Genomic DNA, 21,708 nt, shown 5'->3' on the forward strand with positions numbered 1-21,708 from the left:
CGCCTGCACGCGGTGCAGCAGCTTGGCGCGCGACGAGCGCAGCGCGGCGGCGGCGCGGCCCCACGCGCTGCCAGACAGCTGTATACATTACTCACTAGTATCGTTGTTATCGCTCTGCGCCGCGAGCCGCGCCTGCACGCGGTGCAGCAGCTTGGCGCGCGACGAGCGCAGCGCGGCGGCGGCGCGGCCCCACGCGCTGCCAGACAGCTGTATACATTACTCACTAGTATCGTTGTTATCGCTCTGCGCCGCGAGCCGCGCCTGCACGCGGTGCAGCAGCTTGGCGCGCGACGAGCGCAGCGCGGCGGCGGCGCGGCCCCACGCGCTGCCAGACAGCTGTATACATTACTCACTAGTATCGTTGTTGTCGCTCTGCGCCGCGAGCCGCGCCTGCACGCGGTGCAGCAGCTTGGCGCGCGACGAGCGCAGCGCGGCGGCGGCGCGGCCCCACGCGCTGCCAGACAGCTGTATACATTACTCACTAGTATCGTTGTTGTCGCTCTGCGCCGCGAGCCGCGCCTGCACGCGGTGCAGCAGCTTGGCGCGCGACGAGCGCAGCGCGGCGGCGGCGCGGCCCCACGCGCTGCCAGACAGCTGTATACATTACTCACTAGTATCGTTGTTGTCGCTCTGCGCCGCGAGCCGCGCCTGCACGCGGTGCAGCAGCTTGGCGCGCGACGAGCGCAGCGCGGCGGCGGCGCGGCCCCACGCGCTGCCAGACAGCTGTATACATTACTCACTAGTATCGTTGTTGTCGCTCTGCGCCGCGAGCCGCGCCTGCACGCGGTGCAGCAGCTTGGCGCGCGACGAGCGCAGCGCGGCGGCGGCGCGGCCCCACGCGCTGCCAGACAGCTGTATACATTACTCACTAGTATCGTTGTTGTCGCTCTGCGCCGCGAGCCGCGCCTGCACGCGGTGCAGCAGCTTGGCGCGCGACGAGCGCAGCGCGGCGGCGGCGCGGCCCCACGCGCTGCCAGACAGCTGTATACATTACTCACTAGTATCGTTGTTGTCGCTCTGCGCCGCGAGCCGCGCCTGCACGCGGTGCAGCAGCTTGGCGCGCGACGAGCGCAGCGCGGCGGCGGCGCGGCCCCACGCGCTGCCAGACAGCTGTATACATTACTCACTAGTATCGTTGTTGTCGCTCTGCGCCGCGAGCCGCGCCTGCACGCGGTGCAGCAGCTTGGCGCGCGACGAGCGCAGCGCGGCGGCGGCGCGGCCCCACGCGCTGCCAGACAGCTGTATACATTACTCACTAGTATCGTTGTTGTCGCTCTGCGCCGCGAGCCGCGCCTGCACGCGGTGCAGCAGCTTGGCGCGCGACGAGCGCAGCGCGGCGGCGGCGCGTCCCCACGCGCTGCCAGACAGCTGTATACATTACTCACTAGTATCGTTGTTGTCGCTCTGCGCCGCGAGCCGCGCCTGCACGCGGTGCAGCAGCTTGGCGCGCGACGAGCGCAGCGCGGCGGCGGCGCGGCCCCACGCGCTGCCAGACAGCTGTATACATTACTCACTAGTATCGTTGTTGTCGCTCTGCGCCGCGAGCCGCGCCTGCACGCGGTGCAGCAGCTTGGCGCGCGACGAGCGCAGCGCGGCGGCGGCGCGGCCCCACGCGCTGCCAGACAGCTGTATACATTACTCACTAGTATCGTTGTTGTCGCTCTGCGCCGCGAGCCGCGCCTGCACGCGGTGCAGCAGCTTGGCGCGCGACGAGCGCAGCGCGGCGGCGGCGCGGCCCCACGCGCTGCCAGACAGCTGTATACATTACTCACTAGTATCGTTGTTATCGCTCTGCGCCGCGAGCCGCGCCTGCACGCGGTGCAGCAGCTTGGCGCGCGACGAGCGCAGCGCGGCGGCGGCGCGGCCCCACGCGCTGCCAGACAGCTGTATACATTACTCACTAGTATCGTTGTTATCGCTCTGCGCCGCGAGCCGCGCCTGCACGCGGTGCAGCAGCTTGGCGCGCGACGAGCGCAGCGCGGCGGCGGCGCGGCCCCACGCGCTGCCAGACAGCTGTATACATTACTCACTAGTATCGTTGTTATCGCTCTGCGCCGCGAGCCGCGCCTGCACGCGGTGCAGCAGCTTGGCGCGCGACGAGCGCAGCGCGGCGGCGGCGCGGCCCCACGCGCTGCCAGACAGCTGTATACATTACTCACTAGTATCGTTGTTATCGCTCTGCGCCGCGAGCCGCGCCTGCACGCGGTGCAGCAGCTTGGCGCGCGACGAGCGCAGCGCGGCGGCGGCGCGGCCCCACGCGCTGCCAGACAGCTGTATACATTACTCACTAGTATCGTTGTTATCGCTCTGCGCCGCGAGCCGCGCCTGCACGCGGTGCAGCAGCTTGGCGCGCGACGAGCGCAGCGCGGCGGCGGCGCGGCCCCACGCGCTGCCAGACAGCTGTATACATTACTCACTAGTATCGTTGTTATCGCTCTGCGCCGCGAGCCGCGCCTGCACGCGGTGCAGCAGCTTGGCGCGCGACGAGCGCAGCGCGGCGGCGGCGCGGCCCCACTCGCTGCCAGACAGCTGTATACATTACTCACTAGTATCGTTGTTATCGCTCTGCGCCGCGAGCCGCGCCTGCACGCGGTGCAGCAGCTTGGCGCGCGACGAGCGCAGCGCGGCGGCGGCGCGGCCCCACGCGCTGCCAGACAGCTGTATACATTACTCACTAGTATCGTTGTTATCGCTCTGCGCCGCGAGCCGCGCCTGCACGCGGTGCAGCAGCTTGGCGCGCGACGAGCGCAGCGCGGCGGCGGCGCGGCCCCACGCGCTGCCAGACAGCTGTATACATTACTCACTAGTATCGTTGTTATCGCTCTGCGCCGCGAGCCGCGCCTGCACGCGGTGCAGCAGCTTGGCGCGCGACGAGCGCAGCGCGGCGGCGGCGCGGCCCCACGCGCTGCCAGACAGCTGTATACATTACTCACTAGTATCGTTGTTATCGCTCTGCGCCGCGAGCCGCGCCTGCACGCGGTGCAGCAGCTTGGCGCGCGACGAGCGCAGCGCGGCGGCGGCGCGGCCCCACGCGCTGCCAGACAGCTGTATACATTACTCACTAGTATCGTTGTTATCGCTCTGCGCCGCGAGCCGCGCCTGCACGCGGTGCAGCAGCTTGGCGCGCGACGAGCGCAGCGCGGCGGCGGCGCGGCCCCACGCGCTGCCAGACAGCTGTATACATTACTCACTAGTATCGTTGTTATCGCTCTGCGCCGCGAGCCGCGCCTGCACGCGGTGCAGCAGCTTGGCGCGCGACGAGCGCAGCGCGGCGGCGGCGCGGCCCCACGCGCTGCCAGACAGCTGTATACATTACTCACTAGTATCGTTGTTATCGCTCTGCGCCGCGAGCCGCGCCTGCACGCGGTGCAGCAGCTTGGCGCGCGACGAGCGCAGCGCGGCGGCGGCGCGGCCCCACGCGCTGCCAGACAGCTGTATACATTACTCACTAGTATCGTTGTTATCGCTCTGCGCCGCGAGCCGCGCCTGCACGCGGTGCAGCAGCTTGGCGCGCGACGAGCGCAGCGCGGCGGCGGCGCGGCCCCACGCGCTGCCAGACAGCTGTATACATTACTCACTAGTATCGTTGTTATCGCTCTGCGCCGCGAGCCGCGCCTGCACGCGGTGCAGCAGCTTGGCGCGCGACGAGCGCAGCGCGGCGGCGGCGCGGCCCCACGCGCTGCCAGACAGCTGTATACATTACTCACTAGTATCGTTGTTATCGCTCTGCGCCGCGAGCCGCGCCTGCACGCGGTGCAGCAGCTTGGCGCGCGACGAGCGCAGCGCGGCGGCGGCGCGGCCCCACGCGCTGCCAGACAGCTGTATACATTACTCACTAGTATCGTTGTTATCGCTCTGCGCCGCGAGCCGCGCCTGCACGCGGTGCAGCAGCTTGGCGCGCGACGAGCGCAGCGCGGCGGCGGCGCGGCCCCACGCGCTGCCAGACAGCTGTATACATTACTCACTAGTATCGTTGTTATCGCTCTGCGCCGCGAGCCGCGCCTGCACGCGGTGCAGCAGCTTGGCGCGCGACGAGCGCAGCGCGGCGGCGGCGCGGCCCCACGCGCTGCCAGACAGCTGTATACATTACTCACTAGTATCGTTGTTATCGCTCTGCGCCGCGAGCCGCGCCTGCACGCGGTGCAGCAGCTTGGCGCGCGACGAGCGCAGCGCGGCGGCGGCGCGGCCCCACGCGCTGCCAGACAGCTGTATACATTACTCACTAGTATCGTTGTTATCGCTCTGCGCCGCGAGCCGCGCCTGCACGCGGTGCAGCAGCTTGGCGCGCGACGAGCGCAGCGCGGCGGCGGCGCGGCCCCACGCGCTGCCAGACAGCTGTATACATTACTCACTAGTATCGTTGTTGTCGCTCTGCGCCGCGAGCCGCGCCTGCACGCGGTGCAGCAGCTTGGCGCGCGACGAGCGCAGCGCGGCGGCGGCGCGGCCCCACGCGCTGCCAGACAGCTGTATACATTACTCACTAGTATCGTTGTTATCGCTCTGCGCCGCGAGCCGCGCCTGCACGCGGTGCAGCAGCTTGGCGCGCGACGAGCGCAGCGCGGCGGCGGCGCGGCCCCACGCGCTGCCAGACAGCTGTATACATTACTCACTAGTATCGTTGTTATCGCTCTGCGCCGCGAGCCGCGCCTGCACGCGGTGCAGCAGCTTGGCGCGCGACGAGCGCAGCGCGGCGGCGGCGCGGCCCCACGCGCTGCCAGACAGCTGTATACATTACTCACTAGTATCGTTGTTATCGCTCTGCGCCGCGAGCCGCGCCTGCACGCGGTGCAGCAGCTTGGCGCGCGACGAGCGCAGCGCGGCGGCGGCGCGGCCCCACGCGCTGCCAGACAGCTGTATACATTACTCACTAGTATCGTTGTTATCGCTCTGCGCCGCGAGCCGCGCCTGCACGCGGTGCAGCAGCTTGGCGCGCGACGAGCGCAGCGCGGCGGCGGCGCGGCCCCACGCGCTGCCAGACAGCTGTATACATTACTCACTAGTATCGTTGTTATCGCTCTGCGCCGCGAGCCGCGCCTGCACGCGGTGCAGCAGCTTGGCGCGCGACGAGCGCAGCGCGGCGGCGGCGCGGCCCCACGCGCTGCCAGACAGCTGTATACATTACTCACTAGTATCGTTGTTATCGCTCTGCGCCGCGAGCCGCGCCTGCACGCGGTGCAGCAGCTTGGCGCGCGACGAGCGCAGCGCGGCGGCGGCGCGGCCCCACGCGGCGCGCCGCGCCCGCGCCGGGGCCGCGCTGCGGGACAGCGCCGCGTCCAAACTGTACACAAATTACACCTTCATTAACCCACAATAACCGGACGGATTTAAAACCCGAAATTGCACAAAAACGCCCAGAATGGCGTCTTAGGACTAGGAGGGCCGACCCCCAAGAGACATGGGAAATAGGCTCGGGAGAAGAAGAAGAAGAATTAACCCACAATAACCACCCTAACCTCTCTAGAGAGGTAGCGGAATGGTATCCTAGAGAGGGAAGGAGAAGGCGAACCAAAAGTGAGATGGTCGGATGACATCAAGAAGCATGCGGGAGTAAATTGGATTGGGACAGCACAGAACAGAGAGCCGGAGGAGGCCTATGTCGAGAAGGCGGACTAAATAATTAAGGAAAAGCAATGGTATTACAATATATTGATTAAAATGATGTAAGAAATATATTAATTTTATAATAAATCCCATGTGAGTTAAAGTAAAATTTAATATGCAATGAATTATTATTTTTGCCAATAATGGCTATTCTTATCTTATCTTAACCACCCTAATTCCAAACCGACCATCCAATCCCAAGAAAAGACACAGACGATGTACGAAAGCGATTGACATCTGACCTTCCAACGAAGCGAGGAAATTTTGGCTATATTGGAATTAGACAGTTTCTTCATGATATTTTTCACTCTATATGAAGTAGTAGCAATAAATCCTCATATCAACAGATGCTTCTCATTATTAATTCTAAGTTGAGCTACAGGAGTATCCAGATGTTGTCTCATCCTTGCTGACCGCTGCTTCTAACTGCCCCAAAACATATTAGCCCTTGTTGATGCAGTATCGAAGAGCACAAATATCTCACCTCAACAAATTCTTCTCATTATTAATATCCGGATGTTCTGTCTGATGCTTGCTGACCGCCGCTTCTAACTGCTCCAAAACTTGAAACTTGTTCATGCAGTATTAGAGAAGGCAAATATCTCACCTCAACAAATGCTTCTCATTATTAGTTGTAAGTAGAGCTACAGGAGTATCCGGATGTTCTGTCTGATGCTTGCTGACCGCCGCTTCTAGCTGCTCCAAAACTTGAACCACTGGTTGGGGCAGCTTCACCTCAGACTTTGGATCGACATCCCTGAAAATAACACATTTTATAACAATACAAGTTTTAGGGCCTGTTTCACAATGTTCAAATGAATAATCTACTTGCCACTTGTCTGACGAATGAGTAAAGAGTCATCTATGGCGTTTCACAATGTTCAAATAAGCTTAACTAGTAGATGAAGTGTTAAGTTTTACAGGAAGTGTTATCTGGCAGTACTTATTTTTGATTAATCATATAATTTCCAACCTAGTGGCACGTTTTACTCAAACATGGTGAGTGAAAGACGCCGAAATCAACAAATCATAAAATCAGTTAGTGGGCGCGGGCTTGGACGTCAGCGAGGCGGACTGCGGCGTGAGGGAGGCAGCAATACCTGGAGCTGTCGGAGGTGACGGCGTTCTCGGAGCTGGGCGCGGGCTTGGACGTCAGCGAGGCGGACTGCGGCGTGAGGGAGGCAGCAATACCTGGAGCTGTCGGAGGTGACGGCGTTCTCGGAGCTGGGCGCGGGCTTGGACGTCAGCGAGGCGGACTGCGGCGTGAGGGAGGCAGCAATACCTGGAGCTGTCGGAGGTGACGGCGTTCTCGGAGCTGGGCGCGGGCTTGGACGTCAGCGAGGCGGACTGCGGCGTGAGGGAGGCAGCAATACCTGGAGCTGTCGGAGGTGACGGCGTTCTCGGAGCTGGGCGCGGGCTTGGACGTCAGCGAGGCGGACTGCGGCGTGAGGGAGGCAGCAATACCTGGAGCTGTCGGAGGTGACGGCGTTCTCGGAGCTGGGCGCGGGCTTGGACGTCAGCGAGGCGGACTGCGGCGTGAGGGAGGCAGCAATACCTGGAGCTGTCGGAGGTGACGGCGTTCTCGGAGCTGGGCGCGGGCTTGGACGTCAGCGAATCGGACTGCGACGTGCGCGAGTCCGCGCTCTCCGCGTCGCCGTGACCGTTGTCTGCAAGGAATTCAGTTATTTTATTTTAGTATTATACAAACAAACACACAGATACACTCCCGGTCAAAAGCAATGCCGGATTAAATCAGTAATCCAGCATTTCAGTATTTGAGATAGCGCGACGGCAAATACTAGCATGGACAGCAAACTCCAACTCAGAATTCGCTTTTAAAATGAACTTCACAGCACTACAAAAGGCTCACATATTTGACCAGTGTGTCCTGCCAGTACTTAATTACGAAGCGGAAACCTGGGTCTTTACAAAATAAATGTTGCACAGATTACAAGTAACACAAAGAGCGATGGAAAGAAGAATGGTAGGAATTAATAGGCTTTATTATTATTATTAAAGCTTTTTTTCCACTTAACAAGTTTTGCAATGTATTTTAGTTATTTGGTAACTCCATCTCCTGTCTTCGTATCTTGACAAGTGCCCGGCCCAGTTCCATTTCTGTTTTAAACTAAATTCAAGGGCATCTGTCAATTTAGTTTTCATGCGGATGTCTGCGTTTCTCGTTTTTTGTATTTTTCTCAGCCTCAGTATACTTCGTTCCATAGCATGTTGACAAGATAAAATTTTATTTTTTACTTTTTCTGTGTAGACCCATGTCTGGCTAGCGTAAGTTAAGCTTGGAAGAATGGAAGAGTCCATTATAGTCTTTTTTATATTGAGACTATAGTTCCCTTTAAGAATTTCTTTTTGGGCCCAGTATTTCTTCCAAGCTATACTTATTCGTCTGTCTATTTCCTTTTCATTACTATGTGCATCAAACGACACCAATTTACCTAGGTATACATATTCCTGAGCGTATTCTATTGGTTTTTCCTCTACATTTATTGTTTTCTTTTGACTATTTGTCATAATTTTAGTTTTGGAGGCATTCATATGTAGACCAATTTTTTTGCTTTCAGAGTTTAAGCTCTGTAGCATTGATTCTAAGTCTGTCGCTAATTCAATTAATAGGCTTAGAGAACAGTAAAGTCACTGATGTAACCAGGCGAATGGCAAAACAAGTGGGAGTGGGCTGGGCATGTGGCCCGAAAAGACGGCTCGTAGTGCAAGAGGCTGGTGGAGTGGAGACCTTGGGGAGAGTCGCGCCCAGCAGCGAAGCCAAAAATGCGTTGGTACGATGATATCAAAGGAACAGCTGGATCGAAATGGGTACATAGAGCGCAAAATAGACCTGATGAGGCAAAAATTGAAGGAGGCCAACATCTCTAAAATTGAAAAGGGCTAAGAAGAGGAGAGAATTTGGTATTTGCTAAGCTAAACTTAGCGTTAGGCGATCATGATGCGCACAAAGTGCCCATACTCACTCAGTTAGCTCTTCATGTGAGATTCAAACCTATCGTGCCTATGAAATAGTATGGGAAATAGTTCTGTGATGTGATGTGATGAAACTTATAAGAACCCTACCTACCAAGCCTACGAAGCTGATGGTCCCGGGTTCAAATCCTGGTAAGGGCATTTATTCGTGTGATGAGCATGGATATTTGTTCCAGAGTCATGGGTGTTTTCTATGTATTTAAGTATTTATATATTATATATATCGTTGTCTAAGTAAGTACCCTCAACACAAGCCTTATTGAGCTTACTCAATTTGTGTAATAATGTCCTAAAATATTTATTTATTTATTTATAAGAAATAGCTCTGGAAACAGTACATTGCACATTAGTTACAATAGTACCTGGGCGACTGAGCTTTGCTCGGTTATAACTATTTATTGTAATATGGATTATGGTGATGTATAGGTGATAAACTGATAAATCTTAACTACATTTTTTTACTAAATTAAACTTGTCTAAAACAATAAAAATTAAAAAAAAATATATAAACTTGAATATATATAAAAAAAAAAGTTAGCCACCGGGCGAGATTCGAACCCGTAACACTCGTTTAGCAGTCCGCGTCTTAACCCGCTGGACCAGACGGACAGTGGCGGGCAACACGAAATTACCGACCATATTCTGCATCGAAAGAAAAACGCATGAAAACTCGAAAACACGCGTTTTCCCAAACATAAGACTAATCTAGATAGATTTTATACCCCCAAAAACCCCCATATACCAAATTTCAGCGAAATCGTTAGAGCCGTTTCCGAGATCACAGAAATATAAATATATATATATACAAGAATTGCTCGTTTAAAGGTATAAGATGCCGTTTTTCAACCAAAAGGGTACTTATTGCCGGTTGTCTCAACCTTCAATTTGAAATCATCCTTAGCGATAACCGACAATGTTACCAATGTGTCTGTGTTCAGTTGAAAACGATAGATTTAGCCGTTGCAATGAGGTTGGTCGGTCGAGATATTTTACAGATGACGTCAGTATAGAGACCGTGCGCGTTGGAGGGTCTGCCATCTTGTGACCTGAATCGGAACCATGAACATGTACATTTACACGTCACGTGTCTTCTTGTGCATAGTAAGTCCTGCCATCTTGTGGGCTACATCGGAACAATAAACATCACATTTACGCCTCGCGCCAAAAATCTGACGGCTCCTGTGCTGCCTCCTACAGTTCATGCACGCTCCCTATAGCTTTTCCTGTCACTGCTAAGAAAAGTGTTAAATACATTTTTTTTTTTTTATACTACGTCGGTGGCAAACAAGCATACGGCCTGCCTGATGGTAAGCAGTCTCCGTAGCCTATGTACACCTGCAACTCCAGAGGAGTTACATGCGCGTTGCCGACCCAAACCCCACCCCCCTCGTTGAGCTCTGGCAACCTTACTCACCGGCAGGAACACAACATTATGAGTAGGGTCAAGTGTTATTTGGCTGCGGTTTTCTGTAAGGTGGAGGTACTTCCCCAGTTGGGCTCTGCTCTAGATCTGGAATGACATCTGCTGTGCTGTGCCCTACCACACAAGGCGAGATGACATTCACATTGCCCATACCTCTCTTTTGGACGTAGTTTAAGGACATACCCGGGACATAACATGTGTTTTTGAGAATTTTATGGCTTGGATGCCAAATCACATAGAACCATATTAGAGCGCCAAATAATTTAAGGCGCCATTTAAACAAACTTTGACAGTTGCCAACCCCATGGTCTTCTTAGTTGTTTCACTCTTGACAGAGTGATCATGGTCATAATCGGATGGTGACGTGCTTCACTAAACGCCGCCATCTCTGTTGGCTGCCTTCCTGGCACATTTGTGTGTCAACCGATCCACTGCAGCTTTGACCTGGTCCGTTCATATCATTAGTGGTTTTGTTCGTGGCCTGGTACCATCCACTCTCCCTGGACCAAACGTGCCGCATGCCCCTGGCGGCATACATGTCCAAAGGTGAGGATATGAGATTCCACAAGGGATGACAGACGCTGCTGGAGTATCTCGTTGGTTCGGATATCTGTCCATGATACCCCAAGCATTCTTCTCCAGCACCACATCTCCAGAGTCTATCTTTTGCCTCTCATTTTTAGTAGGGTCCACGTTTCTTCCCCACCCCAAACCCCATTGTAATAGATTTTTAACCCCCGACGCAAAAGAGAGGTGTTACTATTATATGTTTGACGCCAATGTCTATCAGTCTGTCTGTGGCATCGTAGCTCTCCAACGGATGGGCCGATTTCGATGCAGTTTTCTTTACGTAAAGAGAGTTTTCTTGCGGTGGTTTTTAGATATGTATCCAGCAGTTTTAAGAGTATCAGCTCTTTTCGAAAATGATGCAAGGCATTTTTTGGCAATAAATGGATTTTGTTGGCATATAGCATAGGTTTTTTTTAATTGAAATTGTGATTGATCAAATTAAGACCATGACAAATGCTTACCATCAGAAGTCTGTTTCCCTGATGTAGCGGCAGAAGAATCTGTCCTTCTAATTTTCTTCGCTTTCTTTTTCTTATCAATATCTTTGTTTTTCTGTAAATAAGAAATAAAGTTTTAGTCCAACAAGTAAAAATGTAATATACCTCAAAACTGATTAATATTAGTTTTATGAATTAATATAATAACTGAAAGACAGGTGAAAGTTTATACTGATAATGCAGTTATAGGTCTAGTAAAAATTTCAAGGTTTTCGAGATAATCAAACTTTTCTGTCTTTTTACTAGCTACTGCACTTTAATCACCACCTAGGCCATATCTTTCATGTAAACCGCACGTCTTATACCATTTAAGAATCAGTAGTAAATAAATTATTTTAAAAAAATTGGTCACTCTTCTTCATGATTTTTTTTTCACGACATACGATCAAACTTGTTGAATTTTATTTTTTAAATTTATTTAGAAAACAAACAGCCTTTTACAAATATGTCTAAAGTAAATGAACTAAAAATAGGCCTAAAGTTTCCTACATTACTAAGAAAACTATTACATAGAAATGTAAATTACGCAATTATAAATTACCGGTTTAGTTGTGTACTACATGCAAGTAAGGTAAGAAAACATACAAAAGTATGAAAAATATGACTGGAACCAAATTGATCAATTTCTAGAAAACAAAATTTGCCGAACTTTGTTCTTGAACACGGACAAACTATGAACAAAAATATCTATATCGTTAAGAGATTCATTATACAAATAACAAGTGCGCCTAAAGAAAATTTTGAAGAAAAATTTCTTTGAAAACATTGGTCTGCCCACCATCACACACACGTCCATAAAAATCAATCAGGGTAAGAAATCTCTTAATTTGTGACCTGTAGCCGTTCGTAAAAGTCAAAGAATGTAAAAAGATTTTTTAAATCGTTTGTGAGTAAAAAAATGTATGGAAACCATTGTGACTAACACATGTTAATTACATCATTACAAATAAAGATATGGCTTAGATGATTAAAAAAGACTGAAAGGTTCGATAATCTCGAAAACTACGAAACTTTTACTAGACCTATAAGTTCATTATCTGGACCACCCTAAGGCGCCCTGTCGGTGGTTAGAAGGTTATCCATTAATTACTAATTATTAATTACCCCGTATATAATCTATTACCTTTTTCCTATGTTCATTATGCACCGCTCCGTTGGGTATAGTCTTAGTTTCCTTCTCATCAGCACTCTCCGACTCCGATGAACTCTCCGAAGACTCCTCTTCGCTGCTGCTTGACGAAATCCTCCTCTGTTCAACGACACATAAGGGCCAAATTAGCAATGTGGTAAGGCAGATTGTGAGTTAAGAAATAACATTGTATGGTCCCTCGTTTTCAGAAAATAGTGTACCCAATTGATGTGTTAAGAAAAGTGAATTGCTGTCAGTTTTGTAACGATAATTAAGCAGTAAATTTCAATAAAAAGTTGGTACTGGTGTTCAATTCATAAACTATAAATAAGCGATATTATTTCAAACCCAGAAGTCCATATATGGTTAGTAAAATTAACTTAATACCTATATTATTCACAAAGGTTATGCTATGCCAATCAGACCTACTTGACATAGGTCAAAGTAGATCTGACCTGCTCCATCCAATGCCATGTGGCATGGGGCAGTTAAACCTGTCCCCAATCACCTTCAGAATGCTGTTTCGACTTTCCCTTACGCGACCCATTAGCGACGTGATTTTTTTACGCATTATCGCGTGAAAATCGTCCGTGTGCGCTTGGACAAACATTCCTGATGAACTGCACCATTTTGGAAGTCTCAACAGCATTCTGAAAACGTTGTTGTATTGAATGCGAAGGGCGTTGTAGGCTCGTTTCGTATACCGAACCCGACGACCCGTATTACGATGTACCCGGACCCGGACCCAGGCACGTCCTTAATTACGTCCAAAAGAGAGGTATGGCTATTGTGAATGTCATCTTGCTTTGTGTGGTAGAGCAAAGCACAAGCGGATGTCATTCCAGATCTAGAGCAGAGCCCAACTGGGGAAGTACCTCCACCTACAGAAAACCGCAGCTAAATAACACTAGACCCTACTCATAGTGTTGTGTTCCTGCCGGTGAGTAAGGTTGCCAGAGTATAACGAGAGCGATGGGGGGGTTAGGTTCGGCAACGCTCATGTAACTCCTCTGGAGTTGCAGGCGTATATAGGCTACGGAGACTGCTTACCATCAGGCGGGCCGTATGATTGTTTACCACTGACATATTAAAAAAAAATGTAAAGAAAGGCAAAAAGGTGATTTCCATAAAGATGTTATGCTTAGTTGTCGTTACAAAACTGACAACTATTTTCTGAAAACTCCCATGGTTTATATGCCCTAATCTTATGAGCTCTAGGTCAGGAAACCGCGGCTCGCGAGCTAGATGCGCGTCTTTTCACCCATCAATTCCTAGCTCTAGTCAATGGTTTAAGACTTTCAAAAGCCATTCATAATAATTCATAATCATTTATTTTTTGTAAATCATATCATAATTAAATTTCAACAGGTTTCAATAATCGGCTATAATTAGTTTTTTTTAGCATTAGAAAGAAGGTAAGTGATCTTGACTAGTATTATTCTTAAAAAACACTTGAAAAATAAATCACAGCAAATATGTAACAATTATAAATCATGTACCATTGCCCTGGGTTCGAATCCCGGTACAGGCATTTATTTGTGTGATGACCACAGATATTTTGGTTCTGAGTCAGGGGTGTTTTGTATATACATCGTTGTCATTTCATCATCATCATGGTTGCCTTTTGATGATCCAATCTTGGATGTAGGCCTCTTCCCACTTCTTCCACTCCTGTCACCATTTATACCCCCCTAATGGGTACTTACTAAGACACACACAAATTGACTAAGCCCCAGTAAAACAAAGAAATGTGATAACACAAGCCTTATTGAGCTTACTGTGGAACTTAGTCAATCTGTGTAAAAGGTCCTATAGATTTATCTGCTTTCATAGTAACAAACTAATTTTTGAAAAGAGTTTTTGTAATTTTCAATGATTAGTTACCTATTATCTAATGCTAAAAAAACTAATTATAAACTAAATCACACAATTTGTCCGTTTTTAATGACAGAAAGTACCTTATTCCTCCTCCCGTTCTCCACATCTGAGATCCGGTTCTCGGGCACACTCTTGAACTCTAGCGACCCGCTGTTGATATAGAAACCACCGTAGAAGGTGTCCGTCTCTGGTGGCATCATCTCATCATACTGGAACAACATAAGATATTATTAGTACATTGTGCAACGAGGGGGGTACGTGAAATTTTGGATACGATTATTCCCGACAGCCGCATGCTGGAGGGAATTAAAGACCCGAGTTTGCAATATTTTTACCCCCGGAGTTACACACAATGTTTTTCATCACACTTGCGAAGAAAAAACTAAATTTTAAGCGAAACAATTCTTAAATACGGTGACTTATCAAACATTCGTCCGCCATTTTGTAATATCTTGGCAGGTGAGGCATCGAAGGCACAGACCTAGTCGGCATTCAGCCACGGTTGAAAATTATGTCAAAATATTTTAAACTGCAGTTCAATTAATCAAATTAAATAATTTTATACATAAATAAAAATATTAAATTATGAACGTCAGTATTTTAAAAGTAAAACTCATTTATGCTACTTGGTTTGTATGAATAAGTGACATAATAAAAAAAAGGTATAACTCCCTTTTTTTCACAATCCATAACTCCCCCGGGAACAAAATAGGCCTTTGTCCTTCAGCACACCTGCATGAAATAACATCTTTTTCGATCAAGTGTGATGAAAAATATATACCTCTATACCACAATCTAAAATGACAAACACTCTTGCATATTACCATATGTACTATTACAGTACATATGGTGCTACTTTACCGCACTAGTGCGAAAATTAGCATATTACGTTACTGTGTCGAACATTTAAAGGGCCCTATGTACTGTAAATTGTACGATACATGTGCGAATAGGTAATTCGCAACTCGTGTCGATTTAAAACACTCCCTTCGGTCCTGTTTTAATTTATCGCCACTCGTTTGGAATTTCCTATTTTTCGCACTTGTATCTTAATGTACTATTAACAGGTATGCTATGCATATAACTGTTTGTTTAAATGTAGCATGCATGAACGGATTTCAACACGGTTTTGTATATTTAAATAATTTGCATTGGTAATGGACTAGTTGCATCTTTGAGACACTTAAGTTAAATGGCGTGCATCTTATGAATAATTGATTTGCTTTAATATATTTATTTATTTTATTTGGTATAAAATTGGTTCAATAGCAGGATAGTCGCTTAAAAATTGAGTTATCTTCTTCCTACTTAACCGCAGCACAATTACCTAACAAACAAAGTTACTGGTAGGGCTGTAATGAAATGAAAAATCTTTATTTTCAGGCAACTATGGGCCGATAGATAAATACTTTACAACTTGCACACATATTATAAAACATCTCAAAAACTAAAACACAATTATGGCTGCGATGCAGTTCGCAACCCCGCTGTCAGGGAGCCGGCGAAACTTGACACCCTTCGGCCAAAACTCCTTGTCGAAGGTCGCTAAACGTTCAGTCGGAACGTTCACCACAAAAGAATTGAAATTTGCATTGTGTCGAAATTTCAACTTCGCGACCCTTAGGGCGAATCCAGACTTGACTCGTACGCTATACAATGTCCTCGACCTTCGTAAGGTAGTGTACGGGACACATACAGCAGCGTCGACGGTGTTGCAGGACGCAGCAAATGGTAATGTAATAAATTAGTGATTCGTTTCACGAAAAGTAACGCGAGTCACGATGTTATTGCATGTCTGTTACTAACTAGTCTTTTAAATTATTTTGGATCTGGAATAAAATAGTGGAGGGGAACACTTTGATGCTTACATTGTCTGTGTTATCGATGAATGGGTCATTCTCGTCGTAACCCATGCCGATATCCGCGAAGTCATCATGCTTGGAACGCCCCTTTCTGCCGTATGTGCTCTTGCCACCCTGGAAAATATAAGGGTAATATGTACCATTGGGACAGCCACAATATATTGTTTCAAACCGAATTCCCTTTAGGGTGCAGTTTTTTTTCCATTATATACCACCATATAGGTCACAACCTACATGGGGGTTTTCAGAACAAAAATGTATCCGTTTTGCCTTTTAATTTTCCATACAAAATTTATTAGTCAGTTTTGTAACGGTCCATACAGCATGCGGTACAAAACTGGCAATTAAGTGGGACATTTTATTTATTGCTTAAATCAATAGTGTTCGTGATTCCTAGTAGAAATAACACAAAATTAGGTTTTTAAGAAAAAAGTAAAGGGTACACTTCGTCTGAAAATGCCCATATATGTAACGATTCATGCCTAAATGCTCCATGTGCATAAGGGATCTTCTCTGATGGAAAGCCACATGTATTCAACTTGCAAATTTAAAAACATCTGGAGGTGTGTCGGGAGATGCAAATGCAGAAAAGGACTGCTGTCTTCTGAACAAGGCTCGGAACGGTTTGTATTGGTTTTACCTCGAACTTTCATAAGAATGCGGACGTTTTAAGAACTTTATTGTAACCTAATCGGCCTGGTGGTATAAACAAATAGATAAATATTATAGGACATTATTACACAAATTGACTAAGTCCCACAGTAAGCTCAATAAGGCTTGTGTTGAGGGTACTTAGACAACGATATATATAATATACAGGGTGATTCATGAGACGTGAGCTGGACTAAGCCTACACAATCAGTAAATGTTAATGAATCGTTCACCATCATATTTAAGTAAAACAATCACGCTTTTTATCTGTTATTTAACTTTTTCTTAAGGAAAAATTTGCTTATCTACAATCATCGACACCCTACAACACTTAATTAACAAAGATAAAACCTCTTTAACCGTTATGACAGCACTTTGATTATGAAGAAAATAAAATATCACACTTGAGTGAGATACGATTTTATAAAAGTAACCAGACTCCGATGACATTCAATTTGTCACTTATTATGGATAAAACAAAGAGGGTGACCATAAATATCGTAAATAAAATAAAACTCTTTTTTTTAACAGTAAAAATTAAATTAACGTTAATCTCACAAATACTGGTACGAAACAGTTGCTAATAATTTACCGAATATGCAGGCTTGATCCTGCTCACGTCTCCTGAATCATCCTGTATACATATTTATAAATACTTAAATACATAGAAAACACCCATGACTCAGGAACAAATATCCATGAATCACACGAATAAATGCCCTTACCAGGATTTGAACCCGGGACCATCAGCTTCGTAGGCAGGGTAGTGACCCACTAGGCCAAACCGGTCGTCAAACAAAGACAACGACCGACATAGGAAGAAACCGGTTTTTATTGTTCTAAACCGGTTAGTCTGACAAGAACAAGAACTTAATGTTTCCCTAAAACCGGTTAAAAAATAACGGTTTCACCGGTACAACGCGAGGAAGAAGAATAAATAGTAGATATTTTTTGCCGTTTTGTAAATTACCGTACTTTCGAAGGTACCCCATTGTGCACAAATTATGTGCCAATTTTTTCTGTATTATTAAGAATGAGTGACTCAGTGCTTGTCATGTATTATTTATTTTATGTACCTTTTATTGCGTGTTGTGGGCTTTTTTGAGTGCCACGTCAACCAAACAGTGATCTATTGTGGCGGCCCTTAGAGTTCATTACTAATTCCCGTTGAATCTAGGAAATTCCATATTCTTTGGGCCATAAGGCTCTGTACCTCATAAGGTTGCAATACTTGCCGCCCTAAGTAGCTTACCTACTTTTTGACATTAGTGGTCCGTAGGAACAGAGAATATATCTAAATAAATATCTACTAAACTAGAATTGTATTTTCTAGCAACTGTAGGTCTTGGTAAGCGTGGGAGCGGCGCACTGTGGGCTGATATTCGGCTCTCATTGACAGAAAACGAAGTTGTTATTTTTGTTTTTTTTTATTGAAATAGGTTTTGCCCAGCATTGTTGTAACCTATGAGTTTTAGACGATTTGGAATGGAAATTGTCGAGTTACGAATTTTTTTCAAAATAAATGTATGAAGCAGGAACAAGAAATCATTGTTACTCAAGAACCGCAAAACAAACCGTAATATCCTCGCAGGTGGTTATACCACGAATTATTTGTGACTTTTTGGCATGCTACATATATCCGTCACGGGTGCGGATTTTATTTTTTAAATCATTAATTGTTTCTATGGTAAATGCACAAAAACCAAAGTCAAGATTTTAAGATTTTTTTTTATTGAAATGGGTTTTGCTCAGTGTGTTTATGCTAAGTTATAAGTTTCAGACGATTTGAGTTCAAAATAGTAGAGTTATGATTAAAAAAAACTGTATGGAGCCGGAACAAAATATCTCAAGAACTGCAACAAATACGGTAATTTCCTCGCAGATGGTTATACTACAAATTATTTGTTATTTTTTGGCATACTACATATATCCACCTGCGAGGATATTACGGGTTGTTTTGCGGTTCTTGAGTAATAATGATTTCTTGTTCCTGCTCCATACATTTTTTTTTTAATTCGTAACTCGAGAATTTTCATTCCAAATCGTCTAAAATTAATAGGTTACCATAACAATACTGGGCAAAACCTATTTCAATCAAAAAAACATAAAAATAACTTCGGTTTCTATGTCAATGAGAGCCGAATTTCAGCCCACAGTGGGGTGTAAGTGTTGCTAAACTATGAAGAGCTTCTGGTTTTAAAGATATTTAACTTTTATTTAACTTGCCCTGTTAGCACGACTTGCATCATCCCACTAACCCAAGGCTAACCAGTTAAATAGGTTAATGGTTTAACCAGTTATTACAATAATAACTGGTTCACCTAATAGCCCAGTTCATTTTAGATTCCATAAACTCTCAAATCATCCTTACACCCTGGTGGGTGCTGCCTCTATGTGTGTCCCATAACACAGGCAAGGGCAGCATCCGGCTCGGTGTACCCCTTACATTTTATTAAAGTATCAAAAGGGTTTCTACATGTTAGCTTCGGCTCCGCGCACGCCTCCCAAAGGTCCGGAGCACCATGATTGTTCCGTGATGGGAAAGACATACAATAACCGGTTAAACCATTAACCCAGCGTCAAATTGTAACCCTGGGTTAACAGAATGGTGCAAGTAGTACTTAGTATGCTAGTTTGAGTGTGGGTCAAATCTTGGAAGCTAAATTTGACCCACTTCCCGATTTCCGATTGGGCTGAAATTTGCATACATGTGTAAATCCAATGACAATGCAATATTATGATAACATGGAGCTGAGCTGATGATGAAGACAGGAGGTGGCCATGGGGTTGTTCGAAATTGTCTCGATGAGTATTAGTTGCCCATGGAAAGAAGAGTACACTTGTACCAAAAATTAAATTTTTGCCAGAAACTTATTTCAAATGTATCCACCTTTCGAAGATATTGTTTATTCCCGAAAATCATTTAAAATATGGATGATAAGACCTGCAATATTATATACCTACTTAAAGATCAGTTGGTTAACAATGTCAAACTTACATATTTTTGTTCAAATTTCTTTGCAACTCGTTCTAACTCCTCATCATTGTCCGAGAATGGATCCAGCTTGTTTGTCTTCCCATTTTCTACTCTCTTCTTTCTCTGAAACATGCAATTTAAAATATCAGTAAAAAATACACGAGCTATTTCAGTGTAGTTAGTTAGTTAGTTAGTGCTTCTGGGCATTTTCCGCAAATCGACAACCATTGTGCCTATTTTGCGTGAAACGAGGTAGCGCTACTCTAACCACCCCAGCTCCTCCACGAAGCCTAGCAAAGTTTTCAGGTTGCTAAATGCCTCTCCTAGTGTGCACGGAGTCCCTAGGTATTTGTTCCTGTATACTTCTACCTGTTTGCAGTCTAGGAGAATATGTTTTGTTGTTTCTTCTTCTTCCATGCACGCTCTGCACATGGGGCTGTCTGTTTTACCCATATTGTGTAGGTGTTTGTTAAGTGTGTTATGTCCCGTAATTAATCCTACTATTTTACGTAGTTGATGTCTAGGTGTTTTCAGTAGTATTTTGGTGAGTTTGTGGTTCAGTTCCGGTAGAAAATCCTTGGTCTGCCTGCATGTGTCCATTTCCTTCCAGTATTTATTGTGCAGTTGTCTGTGATGTAGGTCTAGCTGGTTGTGTATATAGGATATTGGTAGGGGTATGATGGGCTCGGGTCCATATGCCGGCATTTCTGAGCCTTTCCTGGCCAGTTCGTCCGCTGCATCGTTTTAGTGTAATTGTGTATACTTTTGACGACCGATTTGGCCTAGTGGGTAGTGACCCTGCCTACGAAGCTGATGGTCCCGGGTTCAAATCCTGGTAAGGGCATTTGTTCGTGTGATGAGCATGGATATTTGTTCCTGAGTCATGGGTGTTTTCTATGTATTTAAGTATTTATTAATATTTATATATTATATATATCGTTGTCTAAGTACCTTCAACACAAGCCTTATTGAGCTTACTGTGGGACTTAGTCAATTTGTGTAACAATGTCCTATAATATTAATTATTTATATATTTATACTTCGGAATGTGGAAAGTTCATAAATATCTATAAATATTTTCACCTTATTACAATGGATTAAGGTGAAGAAATGTATAAATATCTATACGCTTGACTGTAATTTTGGAAATAGAGACCTAAGATAGAATTTTCAATAAGTTACTATCATAAAACAGGTCATCCATCTGAGTTCTAAATCCTTAAAATATAACCTCTAGCAAAACTATTCAAGAAAAAGTCAATTAGTTTTTAATTAAAATCTGTTTGGGAATTAGTACTAATATTAGTAGTATGGGTTCCAAAATTTTACTTTGTCATGTTTTTTTTTTGTTTTAAAAAGGTCAGGCTTTACTGTGACTCATCTTTTAATCTCTAAGTGAATTGTTATGCAAAAATGAATGACTCAAGATAAGATAGATGAAAAATACCTATAGGTAAGCACAAGATACAATGATAGATTAGTAAACTAAGTTTTGTTTGAAGTTGAATAATAAATAAATAAATATTTTTTTATTATTCAAAACATAGGTGGTACATATGCAGTTGGAGCCCTGGAGACTGCGTTAGTTTACACTGTGTTGCAGCCCTTAATAACTTGTTAATAAAGTAATCAAATGAAATGTAACTGAACAATAGACCTAAATAAAAAATCTACAGTAAACAGTTGCCTTTATTAAGTACTTAGTTAATTTTCACAAGTAATATAAAACAATTATCAAAACCAATAACAACTATCAAACGTATAAACAGCAAGCATAAAGACAAAACTGTATATAATTAACATAACACACAACAATGATAATAACACAAAAAGAAAAAGTAAGTTTACTCTAAACAAAGCCTAAAAACAAAGTTTAGAGCGCCATCTATCATCAGAAACCATAAATAGCGCGCGCAGCTCGCGCAAAATAAAAAATAACCTCAAACTACGCCCCGATTCCAAAACGATCGCATACAAACACAAACACCTAGAAGGCATTGTCCTTTCATTCACGCACCCATTCGCGCAAAAGTAAATGACACATAACCTCCTTATATACTTAGCGCCATCGTACATAACAGCAATCGATAGAAATGCCTAAAAACAACTCTAGTATACAAGCTACA

At 46.2% G+C, this 21,708-nt stretch overlaps 1 protein-coding gene across 1 annotated transcript in view; it reads right to left on the bottom strand.

Annotated features, from left to right (window-relative positions):
- Window positions 1-21,708, bottom strand: part of LOC133524718 (yemanuclein) — a 51,814-nt gene that overhangs the window by 28,988 nt on the left and 1,118 nt on the right. Inside the window, 8 exon segments of the mRNA XM_061860858.1 lie at window positions 5,118-5,278; window positions 6,209-6,358; window positions 7,157-7,268; window positions 11,050-11,140; window positions 12,209-12,334; window positions 14,173-14,301; window positions 15,961-16,068; window positions 19,604-19,705. Of these exon segments, the coding sequence (XP_061716842.1) occupies window positions 5,118-5,278; window positions 6,209-6,358; window positions 7,157-7,268; window positions 11,050-11,140; window positions 12,209-12,334; window positions 14,173-14,301; window positions 15,961-16,068; window positions 19,604-19,705 (979 nt within the window).

Source organism: Cydia pomonella, chromosome 14 (assembly GCF_033807575.1).
Source record: "Cydia pomonella isolate Wapato2018A chromosome 14, ilCydPomo1, whole genome shotgun sequence".
NCBI lineage: Eukaryota > Metazoa > Arthropoda > Insecta > Lepidoptera > Tortricidae > Cydia > Cydia pomonella.